This window comes from Girardinichthys multiradiatus, chromosome 1 (genome assembly GCF_021462225.1).
Source record: "Girardinichthys multiradiatus isolate DD_20200921_A chromosome 1, DD_fGirMul_XY1, whole genome shotgun sequence".
NCBI classification, from domain to species: domain Eukaryota; kingdom Metazoa; phylum Chordata; class Actinopteri; order Cyprinodontiformes; family Goodeidae; genus Girardinichthys; species Girardinichthys multiradiatus.
In genome coordinates this window covers 43,605,856-43,626,493 of record NC_061794.1, presented here as the reverse complement: position 1 = coordinate 43,626,493, position 20,638 = coordinate 43,605,856, and the positions used below count along the sequence as shown (strand labels likewise).

The following is a 20,638-nucleotide window of genomic DNA, read 5'->3' as shown; positions in this document are numbered from 1 at the left end:
TATACTATGAATAAATTATATTTAAAGTAATTAGACTGCAGTAAATATTGACTTTAAGATACTGTGATGCAAAACGGAGCTTGTGTGTGTGTGTGTGTGTGTGAAGGTCAGGTTGTGTTGCTGGGTCGACCTTATGGATTTAAAAACGACAGACCTCACCATGAAAGCAGGCCAAGGAGCTCAGCGCGATGACATCACAGCTCTTACATAACGCTGACATCAGCATTAGTTTGTCTCGCCCACATGACACCTGCACTTGTGCGCATCAAGCATGCAAGATGTCAGACGACACGTGGAACCTTTCTATTCCACAGCTCAACAACACACTGGCGAAAACAACGCTCATGTGAACGCATCGCCAAACATTTTTTACCATAGAGCATTAAGCTGAACACGTTTTCATATCTGCACGGATCTTCTCCTCTGATGGTCATTTAGTGGCGACGTTGGATGATTGAAAACTTTACGTTGATTACCTGCCTAGGTAAATGTAATGCATGTCAAATTATAAAAGAACCTTCACATTAAACAACTATTTTCATCAGTAACTAGTAAGGATGATATCAATATCCAATATTAATATTGCTATATTAATATTGCTTTTATGGCTGATAAACGATATTATATTTTTTGCCCTACACTTTAGGCACCGGGGGAAAAAATGACCACACTGCTAACATTGGATCTCTGCTTCAGTTAAACACCCACAATCCTGCCTTGCATCACTATCACAATCCAAAATAAATACCAAATAGCCAACACCCTCCCCTTCGTTATTAATATCGCCTCGGTGTTACTTGTGGGACTCATACCTATATGTTAAAAACGACCGCCATATATAGCACCTCACAACACACACAACACATTAACTGATGCCCTTTACAAAGTCTTTTCAATCAAATCATACAGATTTCAAGTCAGGTTCATACATTCCAAATGATCCTAACTATCAAACAGTGCAGTCAGATTCAGTTTAATATTCAAATTAGTTAAAAAGTTTTTCTAAGGAAACCCAGCAGATTGCATCCAGTCAGTGACTTTCACAGCATTCATTCCTCCAAGATGAGCATGTAGAGACAGTGGACAGTTGCTTGCATTGACTTCGCAGCAATCTCTCATACTGAGCATGCATGTAGCATGTATGCATGTTGTGGTAAATAAAACTTCCTTTTAACAGGAAGAAACCTCCAGCAGAACCAGAGCCATGCTCAGTGTGAGTGGACATCCGCCACGACCGACTGGGGGTTTGAGAGAACAGAGCAGAGACACAAAAAAAACACAGAAGAACTGATCCCGGACTACTTTCTATGAGAAAGAAAAGTAAAACATTTCCTGGTCTGATGAGTCATGATCTCAGCTGCAATGTTCAGATGTTCGGATAAACAACATGAAAAGTACTGATCCACTCTGCCTTGAACCAAAGGTTCAGGCATGAACCGATGTCATCATGTCAACATGGACCCAGATCTCTGAGGAATGTTTAAAACCTTGTTGAATTTATGCCACAAAGAATTAAGGGAGTCCTGAAGATGGGAAGGGATCCTTTTCAAATCAGCGCTCTTTGATAAAACACATTAAACATGTAGGGCTACTGTGCTACTAGTTATCCAGACACTGATTTTATAAAACAGACTCCTTCAACTGATCAATACTGAACCTAAAGCACCGTTGACCTGTACTCATACTATATATATCTCATTATGTCAATTACGGTTGGCACGGAGAACAAAAAACATGACTCAACTTATTTTAAATCAAACATTTTACAAACACAAACAGACCCACAGAGCTAGAGCAGATTTAAAACCACAAGCCCCTGGAATGAAGCACAATGGTTACACAACTGTGAATATGCACACACACACACACACACACACACACACACACACACACACACACGCAGAGCATCTGTTGCTGTTTTTCTGGGACGGACCTGCTGATTCCACAGCACATGGGCTTTAAATCACTGTTATCACTGCTGCTCATTGCCTGACTCACTAAAACATGTTTTCTGGGAGTGTCTGTTTTTCAGCCGGAACATCTGGGCACTAAGATGTTTCTCATCACACACTCTAAGACTTTAATGTGATGATTTACCCTCTGCTGGTCACTCCACCTTGCAGAGATGATATTAAAGCGCACACCTATCTCCGTCAGGAAGAATTAGGTGGAAACTGTGTCTCACTGAAAAAGCAGCCAATAGTTTTGAATTAATGGCGTCATATTTTATTCAATTATTTTATAAGGAACTGATGTCAAGTCATGTCTTAGCTTTACAGCCTTTATGATGTGTTTTTTTTTATGGTTGTTGCTGATATTTCTAGGTCAGGGGAGCTAATAGCCACACATTACTGTTAAAATGATGACTGACTAGTTTTTACCCTTATTTTTAGAGCATTTCTGTGGTTTGGTTGTGTCACCTTTATAGCTCATGCCTGAACCAAAGCTTAAAAAATTTTTTTACGTTTAAAATCTCCTAAAATGTGCCACCACACAGTACGGTTTAAAATCCTTTTAATGAGATGTAAGAGATGAGATGTAATAGAAGGTACTGACCAATATTTTCTCTAGCAATGTGGAGCATAGGGTATCGGAGCGCTGCCCCTCCCCCACCTGGTGCTGCACACTGACGGTCAGCTTTCAAATTTTTGTGTAGAAATTCAGCTGTTTGGACTCATTTTCTTTTGCAAAACACAAATAAAAAGGAGAGCAAATGATCACTATAAGTAAGGTAATGCCGTCCAGAGACCCACTGTTGGTATGATGCAGGCAGCAATAAAACAAAACAAGGATCAAAGAGATTCCTTTGTGGTATACTTTCTGTTTCAGATTTGTGTGTAGATACTGTGAAATGGTCTCCACCATGAGAGTCTTATACTGGTCCATAACTAAGCACACATACACTTTCAAGCTTTCGTAAATAATATAAACCACAGGTCAAAATCAAATCACTAACCTCAGAACTAAACCATCACACTAAATGTTCAATGACTTCCAGACTATTGACCTTGAAGCTGTAGTAAAAATAGTTCATTTTTTAAATACTAGCATTCTTAAAAAATGTCAAAATATCAAAAATAATCATGTCAAAAGTCTAGATTTCTCTAGAGCTGTATGGCAATTTATAGATACATTTGTAGTTTGTATAAATACAAAATGAATAGATGGACAGGAAAAGCTGTGTTAATTTTGAGTACCTAATATAAAAAGGGAACAGCAAAGGGAGACACAGGTCTGGTTGCTCATAGTCTAGGTGAATGCAAACAGGATCCAAGGACGAGGGAACGGAAGTAGTTCCCTCGTCCTTGGATCCTGTTTGATAAGCAGCCTTATCAAATCAAACAGTACTAGGACAGAGATTTTACCGTATCACAATGCTTCCCTCAGAATGTACCTGAACACTGAACATAGCAGCCTGTTAAACTTTATTATGTAAGGATTGTGCATTAATTGGATCTTAGTTTAGCAGCCGGAAAATAAGGGAGGACATGCAGTAAATGGCTCAGGGAGGGAATCAAACCCCAGACCGCTGCACTGAGGATGTCCTGTTTAATCCAGCCATGCGGCACCCTCAGCCTCCCATTTAGCATGTTTGGTTATGTCTTTTACAGACGAGGCTTTTCTGTCAGATTCTTGTTTTTCCCTTGTTTACTGAGTCTTAAACATTAGTTGTATGAAAGCTCCAGTGTTTACACCCTGCATTGGACTCCACACGGTATAAATGAACATAAGTAAACATATTTACGCTGTTTTGTTTCAGCATTATTCTACCAAAACAGTCCATTTTTAAAATGTCTAACTTCAGCACTACAATATTCTCAGCATTCCATGTTCATGGGAACCATCAGGAAAAAAAAATCCCGGAAGGCTGTTGGATGTTTCCGTTGTGTGGGAACGTTAGGACATCAGAGGCTTCTGCTCCTAATCAATGATTATGATGATTATGATGATCATCATAACATCATTACAGACATTATCTCACAGACTGTCCAAGTCTGAGAGTTAATTTCACTTTAAACACGTCTGACAGTTTATCCAGTCAACATATTTTAGCTGGTGCCCAATAAAATACCCGTCACTTTCACAAAATAGCTGAAGAGGGGCCAGTGTTATTTATAGCCAGAGTAATGACAGCATTGAACTTGCTGCTGGCAGCCACAAACAACAATTACGATGTAAGAACCAGTTGGGTTCTTACAATCTGCAAACACAATTCCTATCAAGCTCCTCTGCAGGGCTGTGAGTAACACTTAGACTGTGGGGTTATCACAGCAAATGCTTCACTGTGGATGTGAACAGCACGGCTCGCCATCCTGAACCTCAGAAATATCTGCAGACAGATACCAGTCCTCTCCCAGTCATTCTAAATCTGTCCCAGTATCGGGGCTATGGATCAGACTCATTATCATAACAGTCTGACCAGTTCCCTGAGAACCAGCCAGCCTCGTGTCTCTGGGATGTTGTGGAAACTTCCTCTTGTGTGGGAATGGAAAAACCCAGTAAAAAAACTCCCATGGTGCTCAACATGATAATGGTGACTATGGTTCACATGAAGAACTTTGAGACTCCACGTTGACCAACATCCTGACAGGAAGTGACCTTTATTGTACAAAGATGATGATGATCTCTGCACAATCTTCCATTGATAAGGATTAGAAGCTCTTTCGGAGACAGGCCGCCCTGTGTGGGACAGACCAGATCCGAGCTCAGACCTCAAACGTTAGTCCTTAAAATATAAGATGTTTCAAGGAAAATCCAAAATTTATGAAGAGGTCCAAACCCCTTCTATGAGCTCAATCCACACCCAATTAACCTCAACTCATAGAAAACATGTTACGAACAGAATAACTGACGGGTTATATCAAAAGAGAACATATGTGCAAATCCAGATGGGCCTTAAATAAATAATAAAGGTATGTATGGCTTAGCTGAAGGGTTGGTAGAACATTATAGTATAGGAGAGAGGAGAGGAGAGGAGAGGAGAGGAGAGGAGAGGAGAGGAGAGGAGAGGAGAGGAGAGGAGAGGAGAGGAGAGGAGAGGAGAGGAGAGGAGAGGAGAGGAGAGGACTTAAATAAAGATGCTGATGAAATGTATCTGGAATTTTAAATTCAAATTTGAAAGGAGAGAACAGTTTTTAGTGACATGTAAAACATTTCAGATATTGCTTTGGGACTTTCTGACCATTCTCTGGTCCACCTCATCCCAACATACAGGCAGAAATTAAAAGCTTCCAAACCTGTGGTTCAGACTGTTAAGAATTGAACTGATAAGTCAAAGCAGATGTTACAGGCCTGACTTGCTCAGACTGTTTTTAAAACTTCTGCCACTGATTTAAACCAACTCACTGAATTGGTGACATCATACATCAGGTTTTATGAGGACATGTGTGTGCAGACTAAGATCTTCTGCACAGATCTTGGTTCACTTCTCATCTCAGGCAGCTGGTGAGGCAGGGGAGCATCTTCGCCTCCTCAAGAACCATCAGCACCGGCGCCCCCCCTGCAGTGGTGTGTTCTCTCCTCTCTCCTCTTCTCCTTCAACAAAAATGACTGCACCTCAGCGGACCCATCTGTGAGACTGCTGAAGTTTGCAGATGACACCACTGTTATTGGACTGATCCAGGACAATGATGAGTCTGCATACAGACAGGAGGTGGATCGGCTGGTACACTGGTGTGGTCAGAACCACCTGGAACTAGCCCCCTCAAGACTGTGGAAATGATGGCAGACTTTTGGAGAAAACCACTCCCACATACCCCCCCTCACCATCCTCAACAATACCGTGTCTGCTGTGGGCCACTTCGGGTTCCTGGGAACCACAGTTTCTCAAAACCTGAGCTGGTCTTCACACATAGACACTGTTTGGAAGAAGGCCCAGCAGAGACTTCCTGAGGCAACTCAAGAAGTTCAACCTTCCACAGAAGCTGCTGGTCATCTTCTCCACTGCCATCATTCAGTTTGTCCTGTCTTCCTCCATCTCAGTGTGGTTTGGCAGACCACCAAACAGGACAGTCGGTCCAGACTGCAACGAACAATCAGGTCTGCAGAGAGAATCATCACAGCTGACCTTCCCTCTATCCAGGACTTATACAGGTCAAGGGTCATGAAAAGGGCAGCTAAAATCTCTGCAGACCCCACACACCCTGCACATAAACTGTTTAGGCTTCTACCTTCAGGTGGCGCTGCAGAGCGCTGTCTGCTAAAACCAGCCGCCACAGAGACAGTTTCTTCCCCCAGACTGTTTCTTTGATGAACGCCTGACAGCCAGAGCTCCAGAACAACACCAAACATACTTGAACTGATCTCACATTATCTTCTATTGTAAAGTCAATTGTGTTTATATGTACATTAAAAAAAGATATTCTTTATTATTGAGAGCAAAATGTATTGGAGTCAAATTACTTGTTTGTCTGTACAAACTTGGCAATAAAGCTGATTCTGATTTTGATTTTAATTTAATGTCATCGGTTGAATGACAATAATGTTAAATCTAAAGGGGTATGAATAATTACGGGTTTAGCTAAATATAAACCATATGATAACATACTGCGGTCATGTTTGTAGTTCTGCGATGATGAATTGGACTGGGCCACCGAGTTATTTTGCTCAGTTTGAGGCATGTTCAGTGGATATTACTAATAATATCTGGTATATTTATGGCTGTAAAGCTTGAAATGAAACTATGTGATTCTTTGAAGTGATCTAAAAATGTGTTGTATATTTTTAGCCAGTGTGGTTTGTGCTTTTCCTTTTTCTGAGTTTTAACACCTGTGTTAAAGTCTGCTCAGTGTAAGTTCTTAATAAAGTTTGGGAAAAATTAGATGATCTATTAATTTAAATTCTTGCAAGAACTTTAAATTATAGCTTAATTTCTAAGCGAAGTACTTGAATTCAGATCTTTGTGCTGTGAGCATTTAACTGTAAAAAAGCTGTAATTGTCTTATGTTCAGCTATTCTCTGCTTTCTGTTGCCTTCCCCTTTTATTTTTTTTGTAAAAATATCTGCTTTGATGCCATGATTATTCTTTTCATTTGTGACAGCCCTAACCTATTTTTAGAACATCGGTTTTTATAGCTGCCATCTAAAAACTGCCAAAGAGACACCATTAAACAGATGTTCTTCAATGGAAATGGGGCCATCAGCCTGGAGTGGAGCTAAAAAATTAAGTCCAAATATAAAACTGAGCCCCAAAGATGATGCCAAACTCAAGCAGCCTTCTGATGACAGAGAGAAATCACTCCGATCCGACCTGCTGCTGATCGCTCTTGCTGCGTTAAAATTTGTTCATGAGGATTAAAAAAATGTGCTGCTGCTGCTTTCTGATGTGCTGGTAGCCTACTCCGTCCTCACATACTGAACAGAATCCACTGATCAGAGGCAAACCAATGCTGCACACTGGCTTAAATCAACACACACAGACCTGGAAATGTTAATCTGTCTCTGCAAGCACAGATTACCCATTATGTCAAAGGAACTAACTCTTAACATATTGATATTTGTTTCAAAATCAGGTTTTCTCCAATAAAGATGCACTAATGTATCTAAATGTGCCGTCATCTTTCCCTTTTCCTTCCTGGACAAACTGCTTACTTTCTATTTCCATGCTCCAACGACTCGTTTTTCCTTCAAGTCTCCCGTGTGACCTACAGAGGAGCTGTTTTACACTGGAACGAACATTCACAGGGCCATTTATACTGACACACAATCAAAACAACATCACACTACATGTGCCGTTTTCAGTTCAATAACCATGTTTGAGTTGGTGTCATGCATCAAAAACAGAGTATATTTACCATTAGTGGAAGGATGGGAGGGTGTCTGGTTTGACAGCAACATGATCTCATCTAAGCTTTTTGCAGATGATTCAGTTTTGTTGGCATCTTTAAGCCAGGGCATTAAGCGTGAGCTTGGAGAATTTCACAGCTGAGTGGGGATGGACTGGGATGAGACTTAGCTTCATCAAAGGAGCTTAAGTAAGTTGCTGTCTTGTTTCCAGGTTATAAGATGGAGTGAGACATGGAGTGAGACATGGATAGACGGATCCGGACCTTGTCTGCTGTAACAGAAGTACTCCTTTGGTTATTGCCACATTGAAGAAAATGCTGAGCCAAAGATTGAAACTCTTGACTAACTGGTCTGTTACACGTTCTGACGTTCACCTATGGTCATGAGAGACATGGATCATGATTAATAGAACCAGATTTTGGATTCAAGTGGCTGAAATGGGCTTTCTACATAGAGCTGCCAGGCTCGGCAATAAAAAGAAGAGCTCCTTTATCTGAGGGGAGGACAGAGCTGCTTCTGTTTTGCATCGAAAAGGGCCGGCTGTGGTGGGTATGTGGTCAGGATGTCTCCTGGGCGCCTCCCTTTGGAAAGAGATGATTGGGTCGAATAAAAATTACCAGAGGAAGTTTATTTCCCTTCCTGCCTGGGAATGCTTTGGGATCCATCAAAATGAGCTGGAGAGAATTGCTGTGGACAGGGATGTCTGGGTTTAGCTTCCTGGGCCTGTCTTCTCAATGAACCCATCTTGGGGAAGATGATGGATGAATGAAAAGGACAAAGTGAGCTGCAATGGGAAACCTGTGGTTTATTCCAATTTTATTACAGTATAATGATCTAAACGGGACTTGAATAAATATCTAAAAATGAATGCTAACATGAAGTTTCCCACAGAAATTAGGGCTATTCCTGTTCATGGTGGAACACTTGAGAAACATTTGAACTTTTCCACCCACACTTTTAGTTTTCATATCTACCTCCAGTTTCCAGCACCCACATGGAGGTCTGTGCCAATCAGAAGCTGAGAAGAAGCGGGTCTTTTAATATAAACCGCAAACCAGACTGGAACTCAGCATCATATTGACAAATATAGAAGGACATGCGCCAGTCAGTGATGACATATCGTCACCATTAATCTTTATGCAAGCCAGGCATTTATGTGGCCGTCTACCAGCATGCTTATTTTTTTTATATAAGCAGCTTCCGCAGAAAACATAGCTGGTGTCACCAGTACCTGTATTGTCATCACAGAGAGCGAATGCTGCGTAGAAAAGCAATGAAGGTTGTGGAAAGTAAGCATGTCTGTGCTTGTGTGTGCATGCAGGGGAAAGACGCTTGGCTGTTTTCAAACAGGAACACACAGAAAGACGTCCAGGTGATGTCAATCGGTTTCCAGCTGCTCTACTTTTACCTTACGAACAGAGTAAACATGTGTGCTTCTAGTGAATGCGTGTCTGACTGACCCGCCCAGTGCTGAATCTGATAAGTTCACTGCTACAGACAACAAATTTAGCTAAATGAACACCCACACAATAAGTCACCTTTGGTATGTATACCTACACGTTGACTGATGCAGCAACTGATATATTAGAGGACAAAATATCTTGTTTGTAGCCAGTCAATTAGAGAACCTGACCAGTAGTTACCTCGTCTAAAGTAAGGAGTTAGGTGCAGCCACAACCCATTAATTCACAGAGACATTTAATTGTCCACCACAGGGGACTGTGCGGTGCTCTGCACTTTAGTAATGAACACACTCATTTAGGACTATTAGGTTAAAAATATCGGTTTCAAAATTATTCTGTTACAAAGTTACAGCAAATGTGTTAATAAAAGCAAAATAGTTGATCTAATACTGCCACAAATCTATAAAATGAGTGAGTAGTAATAGGAATCTAGTAGGAGTCTAGATTCCTCCAGAAAAACATGTTTTCATAATCAAAATCACAAAATGTTTTATGAATCTTAGCAGCAGAAAACATAAATTTATGTCTGACAAATATTCTAGATTATGAACTAAAGATGGTATGAGACAGCAAATCAGATGCAAACTTAAAAGTGGCGAAATTCTTGTCGTGTGTTGCTTTGTCACAGTTTTTTAATTTTCTATGCACCCAAAAAGCTGTTTTAAAGTGGTACAGGCACCTTCACCTCTGATTCAGCCAAACAAAGTCATGCTGACTACAGCCGGATGGTTGCATCAGGAGGTCGACTTCCTCTAGGCAAGATATATCAGGACGTTTAAATATCTCAAGAATGAACATCCTCAGGTTTTAATTAATTCAAGTTCATTTCAACGTCAAAATTTGAACCTAGTCAAAAGCTCAATGTTGCCAATTTGCTAAACAATAGAAATGAGATGATTTAATGCCTGGAAAAACAGCTGCATATTAATCACAACATTTCCATTTCACAATGCTTCCAAGTTATTATAAATCAAGTGGAGTCCCACTATTTTCTTCCACTAATAGCCATACTATACATGATGCAAAAGTCATTAAATTAAACCATCTGATTATTAGTATTTATCTGATTAATATTATATAATTAGGCCAACAGAGACGTGTGGGAATGAAATGCTATACTGTTCAGGTTCTCACAGAGTTAAACTTCCACAGTGCTTCCTCTTTTTATTTCCCTTTAGGGGTGGTAGATATTTACTACACAACAGCCTCCTCGCAATGCAACTTTACATATTATCCAATCAGGTCAGAGTCCTCAGGGGAACCATGAAATCATCAGCTTCATGGAGGAACAAGTCTGTTTCATCAGTGCAGAGTTGGGTTTACCTCACCGACCCACTGAACCATTTGGGCCTGACTAGACGTCATCACTGTCCAGCATCCATGTCACAAGTTATTAAAAAGGGCAAATGCCATTACATTTCAGAGCCAGAGGACCTAAAGGTTTTTAAGTATGAAACACAAACTAAATTGCAGTTCATCCGTTGAATCTATTGCTTATTGAAAGCAGAGAAGTTCTTTTAAGACATTTGTGACACAAAAAGAGCATTCGGGGCTCTAATAATGTGTTGTCTGGAACAGCAGAGCCACTGTCTGCTGAAAACAGAACAATTATTGTTTTCTTGACAACAAAACAACTTTTTCACAAGAATGAAAAGCATGTTGGACGCTTACTGGCAAAACAGGATAGGATATGGTGAGCTTTTCTCCAAGGTGGGCGAGAGTGAACACACAAAAGGTTAAGAAATTAAAATTCTCCTCATCTATTGAAACCAGCCCATCCGTAGAAAACACTTCTCAGCCCAGGATTATTGAACAAGGGAAACTTGGCTTCAGGGGAAGAGCCGAGAGACGAGAACGCGACACAGTTGAGGAAACAGTGACAACATATAGGTCAATACAGTCAGCAGTTAGGCCATCGAAGTGACTGTGCCTGTTGTTTTAAAACATAAAGTTTTTCACTCAGCTAAGAAAATGCATTGCACTGCAGTGGCTTCATAGAGGCCCAAAATGTCCCTGATGTTTGCAGATTGCTTTGTCAAATAAAACGTTCTCTTCAAACTTTCCTGCTGCATGTTTAGCCACAACAACAAGCTGCAAGAATAATTTTTTGTGTCGGAGCCAAATGAATGACAGACTTTACATTGGTTCATGACTTCCCTTCCAAAGCCGATTTACCTAGCATCAAACTGGTGTGTTTTTATTAACCAAACCACATGTTCAGGAAAAGCTAAAAGCAGATGGACTTCTACGCGCACGACAAACTGCAGAATAACACTGTGACCGTCACGTTTCTGCGGCGCAGTTAAAGATGTAAAACATGGACTGGTAATAGGCAGGAAAGTGAGACTTTAGGCTGCTTCCCTTCACCAGTTTACTCAACGACCAGATAGCTCGCTAATAAATAATACTAAAAAGTAATGTTTGGTTGAAAAGGCATCTGAATAATAATGCTGGTCAGAACGGAGAAGAAACCATGTCTTCTGTCACCCCAGTAGAGACGAAGATGCAGACGATTCTCTCCACATAGTGCTTTCATGTCCCTGGGTTGGAGCACCAGTCCGTTGCAACGTCTCTCATCATGTCCTCCTCCTAACTGGATAAATTCTCAAATAAATCTTCACTTTATGAACTCACATTCCAGGAGGAGAGTTTGGTACCATTGTGTTCTGAACCGAAAGCCAACTTTGCTGTTCTGTACAGATCGTTATCACTATTCAGCAACTTCTAGTTGCTTTCTTAGCCAGCTTGTTTTTGCTTTCTTTTACTCCATTTTTTTCATTAATAACTTTCAAATTCAGACATAAAATAAATAAAATTATAATGAACTATACGTTCAAACCCAATTGAAAAGGAAAAGCTGGAAAAATCCTGAAATTTGTCCCTTAAGAACTCACAATTACCTCAGGTTCTGTGTGTTCCTAGTCTGAGCCCTTCCAACCTTCCTAGCAGATCACACCTCCTCTCCTCGGCTGAACCAGCCAACGATCAGCGCTGATATTAGGGTTATTTCTGGATCACGGAGAGATTTCAAAGCATTGGAACAGCTAATTATAAAAAGCTGTACGCAAGAAGAAGCACAACAGTTACACAGGTGGAATATGGGGCAAAATGTCAATATTATTGTCACTTATTTCAGAGAAGTTCATAAAATATTTAGATTCATTACACATACAGTAAATATTTCAAGCCTTTATTTTTTTGTAATTATGATGATTATGGCTTATAGACAATGACAACCTAAAATTCAGTGTCCTAGAAAATATGAATATCACATAAGATCAATAAAAATTATATTTTAAACAGAAATGTCAGGCTTCTGAAAAGATTGTTCATTTCTTTAAACTCAATACTTGGTTGGGGCTCCTTTGTCTTGAATTGCTGCATCAATGCAGCATGGCATGGAGGGGATCAGCTTGCGGTTCTGCTGAGGTGTTCAGAAGGCCCAGTATGCATTAATAGTAGCCTTCAGGTCATTGGTTCTGGTGTCGCTCATCTTCCTCTTGACAGTACTCCATAGTTCTCTATGGGGTTCATGTCAGCCCAGTTTGCTGACCAGTCAAGCACAGTAACATCATGGTCATTGAACCAGCTGTTGGTACCTTTGACAGTGTGGGCCGGTACCAGGTTCTGCTGGAAAATGAAATCAGCATCTCTAGGAAGCTTCTCCATGGATGAAATCATGAAGTGCTCTTAGATTTCCTGGTAGATAACTGTATTCACTGTGGACTTCAGAAAACCCAGTGGACCAGAACCTGCAGGTGACATGGCTGGTTTCACTGACAGAGGAAACTTCACACTGGACCTCATCATGGATTCTGTGCCTCTTCACTCTTTTTCCAGAGTCTGGGACCAAAACGAAATGTGAACTTATTTTTATCTGAAAAGAGGACTTTGGACCACTGAGTAACAGTCCAGTTTGTGTCCTCAGCCCGGGTAAGACGCTTATTCGTCTGTGCCTAGTGACTCTTGATGCGCTGACTCCAGCCTCAGTGGACTCCTTGTGAATCTTCTCACGCTGCAGTTATTCCCTGTTGCTGGTGCACCTTTTACCACCACACTTCTACCTTCCACTCAACTTTCTCTGAATATAATACACAGGTTTCACCTTCTGAAATGAGTGAAAAAGAATTTTAAACCTTTTCACAATATTCTAATTTTTAGGATGTATCTATATTTCCACTTTCTGTTACTTTTAAACATCTTAACATTAGAGCAGACAAATGCTGTGCTCCTTGTCAAAGATTTGTTGCTTCACGTTTATTGGAAAAACTGTTTTTAAAGTCAGCTGAGATAATATGCACACTGTTTACAGTGAAATATGCACACAATGCAAAGACATGCTCGTCTTTATGCCTTTTTCTGTTTGTACATGAGAACAATCGTTCATCTGGTCAACTAAACATTTCATAGTGAAAGAAAAAGAACAAAGTGCATCATGGGGACACAGAGTCGCTGTCCACGTTGCACCCTGAGTTAGAATAATTCTGCAAATTTAGCACACAGTTGTTACTGAGAACATGACCGGACACCCTAAGTAGAGTCTTATCTATAAAGCTTTCTGAATCAGATGGCAGGAAAAACTGAACAACGCTGGAGGGCAGATTATTCCAAGGGAGCTAATTACAACAGAACTTCTGCAAAACCTCTGAGGTTTTTCAGGGAGAATTAAACCAAACATAAAATAACTCTCTGGTCCGAGTTTTCAACTGCCAGACAGGTGTTTTACTCATCGTCACCTGAGTGTCAAACAACTGTAGCGCTAAACATGATTTATTATGAGTGATGTTTACAGAGGCCTCTACAGAAATCTCTATTTGTTTTACTACCTAGATGACTTATCTCCAGGAAAATCTCTAAACCCTGTTTTAAAACAGAATGTAAAGTTTTTAAACACTCTTTAGCAGGCATGACAATATTGCACATTTTATTCAGCCCCCTCTTTGTTTTCCATAATAATGTCTCCAACCGTCCTCAGAAGTTTAATTATCTCAGTCACTAAAATACGTTATCAGGTTTGGCCTCTGTTCATATATCACATGCATGCAGAGAATTACTGCACAGCACTGGAAATATATTAGCCAAACAAATATTGCACTCACACAGTGTTTTTTAATGCAGCGAAGCAAACACTGATATCCCAATGACAAGTGTGATTTGTTGTATCGCGAAGCTCTTCTCTTTTAAATCCCAACGGAGTTTTCATTAATGTTGAAGCTCAGTGATTTTATGTGAAACGAACTGAACAAGGCACCGAGACAGAGGTGCACCGAGAAAGCAAATGGAGACTGGAACCGGACGATTTTCCATTCGACGGGCCCTGCCTGAAGCCCTGCTGGTTGCAAACTAAATAATTAGATCCTTGTTTCCCAATCAGTGAGCGCACCGTACCTACACACCAACAGGTTGCGCTAACAACAACACACTTCGCATCTGAAACTGTCACTGCAGGAAGAAGAAATGAAAATGATGTTCAGTATCCGAGGTGTTTAACAGTGAAGTCAGAGGAAAAAGAAAAGGAAACTAGCTTTTCAACGACAACATTCAAGTCGCTCCATCGTAGAAGATGTGTGAACCATCAGCAGATACCTATAAGCATAAATATACTAAAGCAAAGCTGCTTTTAATCCTTTTGAGCTTCTAACCTCTGTCTGTTATGGGCCATGCTGGTCTTTCAAATGCTGGCCATTGTGTGGATATCTCAAAGGTATACGTTCTCTCTATAGGGAATATATACAACCGCTATCTACAGATGGCAACGCCAACAGCTAATATAAAATGTTTAAGACGTCTCAAAGTGTTACCCCTATGGCAACTTTGTCCTCCTTTTAGAAATATCAGTAAAACATTATTTTACAACTCTTTTCTTTCGCAGAGCGCAGGGATCAGCCCTAAAACTGTGATCGGTGCATTAAGAAATGTTTGCAATTGAACTCAAAACCTGAATATTTATTGGGTTTGGCTTGATATCAAATGGCAGATGTATAATGTCCTGATTTACCAAGGCGCTGATTATAGTTTTAAACTGTTAGCACATATTTACTTTGTTTCATATGATCACAGCACATAGACATACACTTAAGAGGGAAAAAAAACCTAATAATACACCTAATAATTTATCAAGCCGTTTATTAATGCAATAAACTGAGCAGGAAATGCAGGAAAGTCAATTCTAACATTTATTTAAGTGAATCAAACCCTAACCTGAGCTTTAACGTCCGCTACATGCTAACCCGTGACATGACTACAAACCAGCACATGTAGATATCAAGCCCTGAATCTAAACAGTACGTCCACACCAGCAGTCCCACTGGTTGTATGCAAGAGTGTGAGTTCATCAGCTACACGTGTCAGAGAGTGTGTGTTCAGTCAGCAGGGTAATAAAGTGTCGAGCCAGCTGGTTTCACACACAGCTTCACTCTGCAGACCGATGCAAAACAGAGCAGGACCGATACCTCTATCTGATGGTGGCCGACTTCATCCGGGAAGCATGCAGATAAACTGCGGAGGTGAGGAGATAAGCGCATTTAAAATTGGGTCCCAGCAAGGAGCCAGCACAGTGGGCACAACATTCATCCCCTCGGGAGCTGCAGCATCTCTCCAACTTGTTCACTTTTAAAGCAACCAGCTGGACTGTTGGTGGGAATCAGATCAAAGATTTATAACTAACAGAAAAGACTCACTTTCTGCTCCTCCTTAGGGTAGTGATACTGTGTGACTGTTAGGAGCGTTTCTACGCCAATACCTACAGCAGTAAGTTGGTAAAATCACTACGGTATCTAGCCAAGTGTGTTGTTACAGTTTAGGGCAATGGAACTCTTTAGAGTTTTTGACAAAATCGGTTTCTTTTCGTCCAGCACATTTCCATGGCTGTGAAACCCAAACATACCCTGAGGTACTGGACGTGGTACTGGGTGCATTCGCTACTCTACATGACACGGCGCACACTAAAGACACCTGAGCGTCACTGACTACGAGATATTTACCACAGCAAACAGTTTGACTTCATGCCATCTGTTAGTGGCTTTTAACCGTTCCTGGTTACACTTCCCGTCTACTAAACCCAACCAGTAGCTCGCTTCTACAGCTGTTCCTGGTTTCAGCAAATGACAAATTACAACCAAGAACTTCAACGTATTTTATATGGATTTTCTGTGATAGAGCAACACAAAGTAGTTTATAATTGTCGAATCAAAATAATCCATGTTTGCAAAGTTTATATTTATCTACCACCCATTATTCAGTTACGCCTAAATAAAATCTCACCTGACAAGTAAATAGAGTGCACCTGTGGGAAATTTACTCTCAGCACAAATGTAGCTGTTCTGTTTATGACCTCAGAGGTTTGTTAGAGAACATTAGTGAACAAACAGCAACATGAAGACCAAGGAACATAGCAGACAGGTCAGGGACAGAGTTGTAAAGAGGTTTAAAGCAGGGTTAGGTTCTAAAACAATGTCCCAACCTTTCAACATATGGAAGGACTGTGACTCAACTGCGGACCTACCAAGATATGGTGGTCCACCTAAACTGAAGAGCCGGGCAACTACAGCAGTAATCAAAGAGGCCTATGGTGACCTGAGAGGAGCTGCAGAGATCCACAGTTCAGGTGGCATAATTTATTGACGAGACAACTGTTAAATATGTACTCCACAAATCTGGCATTGATGGACAGCGGTAAGAAAAAAAGCCATTTTAGATTAAAAGCCATTAGCAGTCCCATTTGCAGCTTGCCGAAAGCCAGGAAGGAGACACAGCAAACAATGTTGAGCTTTTTGCCCTACATGGATAAAAGATATATGTGGTGGAAAACTAACACTGCACATCACCCCCACCGTGAAACACGGTGGTGGCAGCATCATGCTGAGGAGGATGTTTTTGTTCAACAGAGACGGGGAAACCGGTCCGGGTTGTTGAAAAAACGGAGGGACCTGAATACAGGCTGACAAAGATTTGAACCTGGAGCGGACCTTCACCTTTCAGCAAAGCCAGCTCTAAATATAAAGCCCGAGCTTCAATGGACCTAAATCCAATTGAGAATCTGTGGCAAGACTTCATCCAATCTGACTAATCGAGGGATATTTTTTCAAAGCACACTGGGGCAAAGATTCCAGGCTCCAGAGACTTAAAGCTGTAATTGCAGCAGAAGGTGGTTCTAGAAAATATTGTGTTGGTGCTGCTGGATAAACTTCTCACATTTATATTTTCTTCCAGCTTACTACTATGGTCTAGTTTGACTGGTCTATCCAGCACAGTTTGTAGCTGTAACACCAGAAAAAAAAAGTTGCTGAATGTTTTAGATAAGACTGTAAGGACAACAAAGCCGAGGAAATAAACCAATATGTGGATTATTTGCTAGCTTTGCATTTTTAAACTCTTATATATAGAATGCGTTAAAATGTTATAAGCAAATTACTCAAAGAGTTTCTACACAGCTCATTTTCCCTGGATTTCACAATGTTTGACAGACTGAGGGGGAAAAGAAAAGAGGCAGGTTACAACAAGAAACATTCCCAAACGAAGGTCCCGCAGAACCCATCCAGGATCTGTGTTATAGAGCCCATCAACCCGTCTACAAGCTTTATGGTTTGGGTTTAAATCGCTACCGATACCAGAGTCTGTCCTTCGCTGAATTTATTCACAACAAAAAAAAAAAAATGCAGAACCGTTTCGCTTACCTGTGCCGAGGTTCGGAAGACACCGAGTTACAGCTCTGGACGGACAGCAGCGTGGAGGACTTCCGCGGTCCCAGCGGAGACGGCAGCAGGCTGGTGTTGGAAGCGGACGGGGAGAGCAGGTTACCGTCTCCCGGTGGAGGGAACGAGCCTCGGCAGCATCCCAGCAGCACCTCCGTGCTCCCCACATCGTTGAACCCGGTGTCGGACGGAAGGACCAGGATTGGCGGTACGGTGAGCCCTGCCTTCGATCCGGGAGAAACGACCCCACAACTTACTGACGCCGACAGGCTGTTAAATGTCCCGTAGCTGTTTATGTGAGCGGGATCCGCACACAGATCTGCCGCTGCTGCAGAGCCGGGGTTCGCTTCACCAAACTCGGGTTCTTTGTTCCTTCCATTCTCTGCTGAATTGCTCTGGACTGGCCGACCGTCGAGGGAGATGTTGGTCAGGAACAAAAGAGCGGCTTGTCTTCGGCGGGAGTTCTCCCGGTTCCTCTTGTTGTATTCCCGGTAAGTGGGCGTCTTCTTACCGCTGACTGCGCTTCCTATCACAGCGCTGTGCTGTCCGAAGGCAGCAGCCGCCATGGCTCCTCCAGCAACCCTGAGGAAGCGAAGTGCGGGGATCGGTTCAAGACTCGCAACTGTCAAATCCTTTTTACCCGGCGCCAGACCGTTGTACCCCTTCCTGCGCGTTGATTGGTCAGAAACCGAATGCGTAATGACGTATGGAGCCAGAGCACGTTGTAAACATAACGGATATGACTAAGTAAACAAAGGGATCAGTGGAGAATATTACCCAACTAATTAATAGTGCCAACAGTCATTTTCAACTCAGAGTCGGCTCTGGATTAAATGGTTATAATTTAGTCACATTTGTGAACCACAAAACTTACAAATATTGAAAGTATAAAATATGAATACATTATAAACTGTATGTCGATTATTTTTCAAAGCAAATCATTAATTTTAAAATTACTTCTTGACAATAACAAAAAGTTAAATTAAACATTCAGAGCAAATTTAAAGTAGGCTAATTACATCAAATCAGATTTTTTCATTTATAGTCCACGTAAGAAGTCAACTGCTCTTTGGGGCCTTCAGCTGGTCTGGGGGCCCCTAGCAACAGCTTAATTCACTTGTGCATTGGACTGGGTATGCTTCAGCTAACAATGGTTCTCACATTGGGGTTCATAATGTTTTTTTGTTTAGCATGAATATTGTATTTTTTTGCTCTTCCCTATTAATTTTAAAATGACCTGATCAATAAAATATTTACGGAACATCACGCTTTCTCAGAGTGTTTGTGCATTCCCAGTGCTCCTCTTTGAAGATTCAGCACTGCAGTGGCTTTCACACAGCAACTGCTGCAGTTCTGCATAACAGCAGCTCTGATTGGCTGTAGCAAGAAACCTCAGTGGATTTTCACTGCACTGATCCCCTGCAGTGACACAGTACTGGCCTGGGTGAATCTGACTGGTCAATTAGGACAGTCACAGTTTAGCTATTTAGCTGCAGTTTACTAGTAGACTGCTAAATATATCATGCAGGACACTGCACACTGTCGTCTCTGCAGGCTTGGAGTGTGTGAGTAGTCACCCATTGATTTCCTACATCTGTTATGTGTCAGGCGAATCAACACTTATCTCCCAGCCAAGCTGAAACAACTGTAGGGTAGAAAGCCACTTAATCTAGATTGATACAACAAGAATTTAATTTCTAAATTATTTATGTATGTTTTTATTTATTTACAGTGTCCTGCAAAAGTATTCTAAGTATTCTAAACTTTATAAAATAATAAAATGAGAAGTATAATGTGCATTTGTATTCAACCACCTTTATTCCAATACTCCTAAATAAATTTCAGTGCAACCTATACCACTTTCATAACTCACCTGATCAATTAATCCTAGGTATAAGGTTTAATCTCAGTACAAAGCTAGCAGTTCAGTGAAGGCCGCAGAGGTTTCCTAGAGAACATCAGCGAACAAACAGCTTCATGGAGACCAAGGAACACAGCAGAGAGGGAGAAAGTTGCAACAAAGTTTTAATCAGGTTTAGGATATAAAATAATGTCCTAAGGTGCGCTGTTCAGACAAAATCAAAACTAAGTTTCTTGAGCCTCATGCAAATTTTCTGTGTGGTGGATAACTAACACTACCCATCCCCAGGAGTATACAATCACCAGGATGACATACAGTGTTAGCAGTATTATGCTTTTTTACAAGAAGGACATGCAAGCCGGTGAGAGGGGTGAGAAGATGGAAAAAGCTAAATACAGGGAAATCATGTTAGATGCTGCAAAATACTTGACACTGGACTGGAGCTGTAATAGAATGGTTTAGATGAAAGCTTTTATACAGGTTAGACTGGCCTAGTCAAAGCCTAGACCAATTTTTAATAAAGAAATGTTGGCAAGACTTAAAAATAGACGCTTTGCATCCAATCTGACTGATCTGAAGCTATTTTGCAAAGAAGAGCGAGCAAACATTTCAGTCTCTAGATGTGCAAAGCTGGTAGAAAAATATCTCAAAAGACTTGCAGCTATAATTGGAAAACGGTTTTCTACAAATAATTTATTTATTTACTAGTTAGTTAGCCATCACTGAAGCACTCATCTTTAAATATAACTGGCAATGAGATTATATTGAATTTTGTTATTTACATACAGTGGGAAAAAAATATTAATTTCTTGGCAATTTTGTAAGTTAACTTGCTC

At 40.9% G+C, this 20,638-nt stretch overlaps 1 protein-coding gene across 1 annotated transcript in view; it reads right to left on the bottom strand.

The window, feature by feature from the left end:
* The window catches only part of cables2b (Cdk5 and Abl enzyme substrate 2b), a 42,754-nt gene extending 23,898 nt beyond the window's left edge, over nucleotides 1-18,856 (bottom strand). Inside the window, exon 1 of the mRNA XM_047371746.1 lies at nucleotides 17,924-18,856. Coding sequence (XP_047227702.1) covers nucleotides 17,924-18,507 — 584 coding nt within the window. The 5' untranslated portion in view covers nucleotides 18,508-18,856. The remainder of the gene's footprint in view (nucleotides 1-17,923) is intronic.
* Between the last annotated feature and the right edge of the window lie 1,782 nt (nucleotides 18,857-20,638).